General features: G+C 39.3%; 1 protein-coding gene across 2 annotated transcripts in view; it reads right to left on the reverse strand.

Annotated features, from left to right (window-relative positions):
• LOC137260443 (uncharacterized) overlaps positions 1-8,097 on the reverse strand; it is a 217,999-nt gene extending 209,902 nt beyond the window's left edge. Inside the window, exon 1 of one of the 2 annotated variants that reach the window (XM_067798101.1) lies at positions 7,209-8,048. In XM_067798101.1, coding sequence (XP_067654202.1) covers positions 7,209-8,019 — 811 coding nt within the window. In that variant the 5' untranslated portion in view covers positions 8,020-8,048. Of the gene's footprint in view, positions 1-7,208 lie in introns of both variants that reach the window. The other variant, XM_067798100.1, reaches the window with a different exon arrangement.
• Between the last annotated feature and the right edge of the window lie 629 nt (positions 8,098-8,726).

The raw sequence follows: 8,726 nt of genomic DNA on the forward strand, positions 1-8,726 counted from the left end.
AACAGTACTTTTAATTCCTCTTTATGGAATGACTACCGTTTTAGTTTGAATTCAGTAACCATGCCCGGAATATTAAAAAAAACGCCTTTCCTTGATGTCCTAACCCTACCCTCTCTGTTTAGTTACCTGGTATTTTAGGCAACTCCGTAAATTCTAAAGTGAAGCACATTAACACTAGTGTTTATCAAACAGTGTGAAGGACAATAGGGCAACTTGACTCGGTGTTTGTGCAACACAGTTGTAATTTGTGGCAGGCAAACTCCGTGAAACTCTCACAAAATATCAGAATATCGAGTTACAGTGGCAGACAGAGCAATTCTCAAACAACTGCTAACCCAGGCGGACACTGCAGCTGACACAACCATACTGGTCGATGGAAGCAATGTTGACAAGGGTGCAAACACATGGCAGTGTGTGGTGGTAAAGATCGAAATTTTGGTTGTCCGACATTCTTCGTTTGTTTCAATATTAGAAATATCGAAAATACAGCATGATTCCCCTTCCATAATCTACCTTCCATTGAAGTTTTGATAAAATGTTGCAGACATGCACAAGGATATGTTTGGCCGTGTGCTACAGCGGGGATGTATTTCAATGCAATGCAGCAGTCCCGAGTGAAAAACACAATGCATTTGAAATGAAATATTGGACTGGACAGCTTTAGGATACTCTCATGAAGTCTCCTATGTGGATGTAAATGCCATCAGGTCAAGGATAACGGTAAAAGAGAGTACATAATTTGATTAAATATAACAATTAGGTGAAACGCTGCGTTGTTATGCTTCCCCAGACCTTCCATCGTCCCCAATCGGTGACAGGCTAAACATAGGTCTGGGTGTAAACATTGTGTGAAGCAAACACTTGGTTCCTACAACATTCATGCTGATTACAGCAGTCATACTATATACATTTCATCTAATTCCATAAATCAATTTAAAATCATAAACTGAGAACTTACCCACCAATAACACGAGAGATACATCTCACTGCTACTGGAGAAATGCTTTGACTGGCGACGCCACGAAGCACAGCTGCCAGCTATGACGTCATTGTGACGTGTTAGGTTAGGAGCACGACAACGTTTGGCGCTCGCCTGCTTGGACTGAACACCATCTCTATAGGGAAATATTTCCAATCGCCCCATGTTTGCTCTCTAGTTTTGTTTTCGTTTTATGATACAGTTTGCATTACCTGTGGCATGGCGTGGACAATTGTATATTAGCATATCGGCTACTTCCCTAAATAGTTGTAATTCACCGACTGTTTGTATTGCTTCATTCTTAATTTATTTGTTTAAAAAATATAAAGGTTCACTTTCAAAATAGGTCATATGTGGATATTAGTAGACCTGAAAGACTTCGGTGTAAATAGCTGTGATCACTCTGTCAAACGAGGACATTGAGGTACTTGAATTGAGCTTATACTCCTAAGTATAACCTTGAAAGACTAACTGTGGTTTTCTGAGCCTGATGCGCTCAGTATAGACGCTTTTCCACAACCCAGTCTAGGTGTGAAACAGAGATACCTAGATATAGTGCATGCTGGTTATAATGTGTGTTGTGCTACGTGTAGACAGACATTCCCCAGCTCAGTCTAGCCCCCTGGATGTCACAGGGACATATATGTCCTTCCACTTCAATCCTCACTTTGAATTTCAATAAAATTCTAAATATATCAAGCGCACAAATATAACTAACAGTTGTGAATTCTGTGGGTAATTTCCTGTTTTGTGATACCATTCAATATTATCTCAGACAAAGCTAAAGTAAGATTACCTTTCAAAATAGGCTTCATTGTAAATATGGTCCTTTTACACACTACAAAATCGCGATTCGCAGCTTTATTTGCTCTGTTGTGAAATATCAAAACACGTTAACTACCGTTAATAGCATAATAATGATCACTGACATCAGGTTTTCATGAAATCACTACTGCCGTTGTCGACGAACCCAGATATTTTCAGAAATACGCTATCTTGGATTTGGCGAAGGCCGATATTGAGATACATGATGTATATTTCATTGTCAGCTGCTACAAATGCATCAATGAATGGGCGACCTTTTTGTAGCAAGGGTTATATAAGAAAAATTACAAGGAAAATCAAACAAACGAAATCGGGTGATTGTGGCGGGTGAATGTAATTATCGAACTGTCAAGAAACGAATACGGGTTAGGCTTCTTATCTGCTTGAAATTCGAAAGTCACATAATTACTTTCTGACAACAACTCTCCTTTTGAAATGAAATAAGCGACGGTCCAATTTCTCGCTTCTGGTCTGGTTACCGACTCAATGTGCGCTGCGACAACCTGCTACATGTACAGACAGAACCACGTTTACGCGTTGCCTTGGCCACCTTCACTGAACAAAAAAGCCTACCGTTTTCGACGAAAATCCATTAACTGACACATGTTTTGCTTTGACTTTTACTTGAGAAAAGCATCGTTTGCTTAATTCCAAGTGCAGTGCGAATTGACACGATATAAATAAAGACTGAAAACGCCATGAAAAATCGGTTATATTGTCTCGGTATTTCCTACGACAGAACCCGAGGGAGTGCTAGTTCAACTTACTGCAAGTCCAAGCAGTTATGAAAATTCTTTGTATATGTTATCAATCCTTCAGTTATTTGCAACGGTAATTCTTTAAACATTGCCGCATTAAAATCTTGAAAATAGTTCCCATCCTAATACCGATCTCAATGTAAGCAAAAATCGGAGATACAACTCCAACCAACTAGAACTGAATCGATCCCTGGAAGGTCTTCATCGTCAATTTGTGATTGTTACACATCCCTGACAATTGGTGAAATTCCGTATAGAATGTAACAGTTAGTTATAAATCTATAAATTACTTTTTGAGCAGCAGTTCCTCATTTGCTTTAAATTCTGACACTACTGTATATTTTCATATATGAATTACTTAAGCAAATGCCATACAGCTATTATCCAAGCAATGAGCCAGTTGCATCCGAAACACCACTCATCATAGTTTAACACCACTTAAAGCTATTGATATAAAAAGTCATTTACAGAGAATTGTCTCTATGAACAACATATAACTTCGACCATCCAAGCAGATCTGTATGATATAATTACATTACACATGTGTTTCTTCTTTTGAAACATTAAGTTGACAAATATTTCCCATGACAGACCACATATTATCTAAATTTGTATACTTTGCATTCTGCTTTTTATTCAACAGTTCTTAAAAAATCTTTAGGTTCTGAGTTTAATATCAGAAAAGGGGTTTAATGTCAAATATACGTTTTAGATGACATAGATTCGAATTTAACCCCACAATTATTCTATGAAGATATGTTTATGCATTTAATTATTTTATTAGAAAGTTAAAAGATAATATGTACAATGATTGAATAAAGTCATGCATGTGTGATGTAATATTAAAGTACAAATACACCAGCATACAATAACTCAGAATTACAACATTTTGCAGTGCAGATATCATGTAAAGTGCGAAAGGATATTGACTTTATTAATATATTTGTGTTAGGACATCAAAACCTCAGTGTATTGCAACAAGACACGAAGAGCTAGATTTACAAAAATAAAATGAGCTTTGTCATGACTATTATAATAATCTGTTCATTGTGAAGACAAGACGTATGTAGAAACTACAGGGAAATGTAAACTATTTGGTGCTGACAACAATGAACAGTACCATTTATATTAGAGATTGAAATTTATTACCGATATGAATATATGTATTGTTTAGTTGTGTAATAAAAAATAGAATTAGGAAAGTGCCCTCGAATGTGTACTTAACCTACCGGTGGTTTTACTTCTTCTGAGTCTGAAATAGTATATTATATAAATTAATATTTTAATATTATTTTCTTCTATTGAAACTTAGTAAAATCAAAATATTGTAATTTATAACTGTAATTCAGGAATAATAATTTTAATAATTAAAACGCGGTCATTTTAGAATTTTGCTGTGTTTTTATGCATTATTTATCCGTACAGTGATTATATATTTCATGCATCACAAACGGTTACAGACGTAAAAAGTTGATTTGAGTTATGCCCATGTTTATCGCATTTGAAAATTGGCTACATGTAGGCGATGATTGATATAATTCGTGCGTTACTGTTATTTTACAACTACTTGACCATTGTTTCTCACTTCTCTCTGTACCTGCTAAATATTTGTGTTGTCAAAAATCTCTATCCCATCTTGTACAACCCATGAAATTTACATAACAAGACTTTCTGTGTTTCACATTTCATGCATATCAGCTCCCCGCCTTAGTGAGCTACATGAATGCAGCCATATCGACCGTAATACTAAAGCGATTTGAGTAAATATACAATGAAAATACACTGCACTTTTAAATGTGATACTGAGACGTCTAGTGCCAGACTTAAATTACCGATTGCAAAAACGACAAATATAACTTGAAAATGATCAGCTGATTCCACCGCCTCGCTTCGAACTACTATTTCGCCATTCTTTCTTGCAATGTAAGCAGTCACGACTAACCCAAGTGTATCATAGAATCACGGAATACACTTGATATATCATCGTGAGAGGGAAAAGATATACGCTCAATGCACAAGCGTGAACGTTACCAGTGAAGGTGAAAGCTGCAATGGTTAACTTTCTCTAAATGTAATAACAGGGAGACTATATAGTTGTAGATTATCCCTGGTAATAGTAACACGTACGACACACATCGCGCATACGACATGCGCTGTCAGGTTAAGGTTGGACCGTCCGGATCAGCGCACCTAGCAGATTAGTGAAGGGAAGAAAAATTCTAAAAGATCCCCCATTCCCCTTACGTTTTAGAATTAAACTACAGCAGGTCTTTGCCACCAATACCAACTCTCTCGATAAAATGAAACGAAAGCTAATTGATTTGAAAACGAACACTGTGCTCGAAAGACTGCGCTTGTTTCAAATGTTTCACAATGCCATTTAGAAAGTGGTCATATGTAACGTATGTCATATTTGGGATTACACTTTGTTAGTAAAGTACAAATTCTAGAACGACATCCACGTCGCGGTAGCTGAGACGGCTAGGCGGCTGACTTTGTGTGCTGGCGATTAGGTGCCCGACTCTAAGGGTTCGAATCCCGGAACCAAAACAGTACTAGAATCTGATTTCTTTTAGGTGAAGATCTCGGCATCAAGGGTGTAGGTGTGAAGTACATACCAAGAAAGAGTGCACCACAGTTATCATGTACGTTGTATGTATGTGCGAGTGTACATGCGCTATGTATCTGCGACGTATAAATCGATCAAGGAAGTAATGACTTGTTTTCTTTACTTTAGGGTCTCTAAATGTCTTATGTGGTTATACTGACCCCAGGATTAAATTTCTCCTCTACAAACGGTGGCAATATAACCAATATATAGTGCATTTATGTTCAGATACAGTAGCCATAAGTCGTCCGCCTATTCCAAATACCATGGTGTTAGTCAGTGGCCTGTTAATTTCATGTCATGATTATTGTGGACCGAAAATAAATGAAAGTAAACCATGGGTTTCTGTCTGTACACAGCGTTTGTCATTGCATCACCCATGAGTAATAACCTGGTGATTTATTTCATCAGATTCCAGACAAATATACCTTTACGATCAGGCTCTTTTTCAGTGAAGTAATTTAAAGACCTAATTTGCAGTCTTGCACTGCCTGACACCCCAGGGTAACATCCCACTCTTGCAGAAGGTGTGGTGTCAATCATTAAAGGGTAATATTGAACCAAGTTCTGCCAGAGCAAGTGTTAGCATTCACGGACAAGAAAAGATATAATCTGGTGTAGGGTTTCATTCAGTATGAAGTTCAGATTTCTGCCATACTGAGATTGCTTTTAGTTGTCAGGTCATAATATCTCAAACATAAACGTGCTGTGTTTAACTGCCCGGGGCTGTGCTGGACAGGTTTGACCTGAAGGTTCTGACCAGATAACACCAGGCCTTCTTGTCAAGTGGGGATTGGGCGATTGTATTCGAGGCAAGTTGAAATATTCAGAATAGGGGTAAAACTTTTGTCGTCTAATTTGATGTCCAGTTCCTAACTGAATCAGTAATTTCACCCAAATATGTAGAGATACAGAGATAAATCAGTGCGACCACGGCAGAGTTGAAACTCAAATTTTACAGGCAGTACACTTCAGTGTTAAATACGGGGGAATTACTAATAGAAATAATGCCAGGCATAACACTAGTAAGACTGGAGAAACAGCTGTCGAGCTGGGTGGAGGTAAGATATACAGGGTGGTCAATGATCTCGACACACTGGCTGATCTTGATGTTTGGTGTTACTTTGCTTTCAAACAGACATCAGACATGGTGTGAAGTATTAGTGAAGAGAAATAAAATGTATCTTTTAGTATTGATTGCTCGTTATTTTGGGGTATCATATCACAAGGTACAGTTAGGGGTCGTTTCTGACGATAATGTAGCGTTGACAATTACTGTCCTCAGTAAGTTCTGTTCTTGTTCCTGCGGCCGAGAATCCCCTGTCTGTCGACTGTCTTCAGCTGTCTTCAGCTGTCTGTCGACTGACCGTGTGTTCAAAGACATCTGTCGTTGGTCACGTGACCACCAGCAGTTAGGCCTGAGATGAAGGTAAAAGTACCGTTCTCTGTAGGGCTTATATACACTGGGTCTTGACTGCTAACTCACGTAAATATGCCTTGCAAGCTCTTGGTTGGCTTTACCTGCTAGTCCAACTAGCCTTGTAAGCCTTCATGTACACTGGGTCATGCCTGCTATCACAACCTTAATATGTCTTGTAAGCTCTCATGTACACTGGATCATGCCTGCTAACTCCACGTTAATATGTCCTGTAAACCCTTATGTACACTGGGTCATGCCTGCTAACTCCACGTTAATATGCCTCGTAAGCCCTAGGTTGTGTTTACCTGCCAAATAAACGCTTACATGCCTTGTAAGCCCTAGTCTGGCTAACGTTTACATGTCTTGGAAACCCTAGGTTACATGCTAATCCAACGTTCCATGCATTGTAAGCCCTAGGTTATCAAATGAAGCTCATTTATTCATGCCCAAACTCCACGTTCACGTGTAAATTAAACATTTTGCTGCCATGCCAACCTAATCCTACGTTGCCCTGTGAACCCTAGGCTGCCAAACAAATTAATGTTAGTCTCATATATTCCGGTTGCCATATCAAAATAAAATGTTAATTAAGCGACAAATCTCTGCTAAAAGTCTCACCTTCTGTCGTTCCACGATACGTCATGGTTGAAAGCTCCTTGATCTCTTTCCTTATCCCCAAAAAACTGGTATTCAGCGTCCTGAAGTCCTGTGTGAGGCCAGAGAGTGCCTGGTTCGTGTCAAACTGGTCACTAATGGTCTGATTCAGTTGAATGTTTAAACTCCGAATGTCTGTGGATACGTTGCTCCGCATTTCCTGCAAGCCCTCCCGGTATGATTTCATTTCTCTCTCCGTCACCACACAACTGGTGTTCAGCGTCCTGAAGTACTGTGTGAGGCCAGCGAGTGTCTGGTTTGTCTCAAGCACGTCATCAATGGTCTGATTGAGTTCTGACCTTAGCATCCTTGCATATGAGGTTGCACGAACTACTGTCTGATTCACCTGCATCTGTAGAGCCCGGATGTCTTTGGTCAACTCGCTACGTTCTTTTCTGACTCTTTTTCTGTAGGTGTCGCTTTCCCGTTCAACATGCCTTAAGTCTTGTGTTATTGCTCGAAGTCGTGTCTTTATGTATTGCGCGTTGTCCTTTAAGCTGTGTACTTCCTCGAGAACTTTTCCGTTGGTCTGATGCCCAATATCATCTTCAGTTAGGATGTTTGTAATCGCTTGTTTGACGAGAGGTTCTATCAGTGAAGGAAGGAATGTTGAAGTCAGTTCTTCTTTCAGCGACTCCTTCCAAACCTTAAACTTGTTCATCAGTTTAGTCTCAGTTTTCATACTTGAAAATTTCCACAGGCTAAGGTCTTGTTCAACCACCCTCACACGTGTAGTCAGAATTTCCAAACTCTCACCAGCATGTACGTCTCCCATACCGCACAGTACAAGACTCAGGAATACAACTGTTGATAGCTCCATTGTTCCAACAGAACAACACGCAGCTAGGAAGGCAACTGCCTCGCCGCTGGCTAAACGGCTTTTATATAGCTCGACTGAAGAGTCTGGAACAACGCCAGCTCGGGGGACCACACGCTACACCAGTAGTGTGTGTAGACCTTGCGCCCAACTAGATGGAAATGCTGAGCTCTAACGTTTATGATAAGTCACGGGACACTTGCTTCGTGATATTTTACATCTCATAATACTTGTGATTTTACAATATATATCGTGTATCTCTGGTTCCAGGACCCATGTTGCGTGTCATATTACAGTGTCTCGTCACAATATGGCGGAAATATTGCCCATGTGACGTTAAATACTCACTCACTCACTCACTATTACAATCTCTGTTGTGTATCATGTTATAGAACACATATTTAGTGAAGACGCCTCGCCTGAAATGTCGTCATTTGTCTTAAGGATTTATTGCATAGTTACAGCACTATCTATTTATGCATTATACATTAAATTTTATAACGGTGGTACAGATTGCTTACAAACAACGTTCTGGAATGCCATGAGCATGTTTCCTGGAATGGCGTACACCGAGTTTGATCATCGATATGCAACAACATCTCTGAAGACGTGAGCAAAGAAATACACGCAGCAGGGCGAGTGTCGACGTGTGAATACAAGAAGAT

The sequence above is a fragment of the Haliotis asinina genome, chromosome 13 (assembly GCF_037392515.1).
Source record: "Haliotis asinina isolate JCU_RB_2024 chromosome 13, JCU_Hal_asi_v2, whole genome shotgun sequence".
In the NCBI taxonomy this organism is placed as follows: Eukaryota; Metazoa; Mollusca; class Gastropoda; order Lepetellida; family Haliotidae; genus Haliotis; species Haliotis asinina.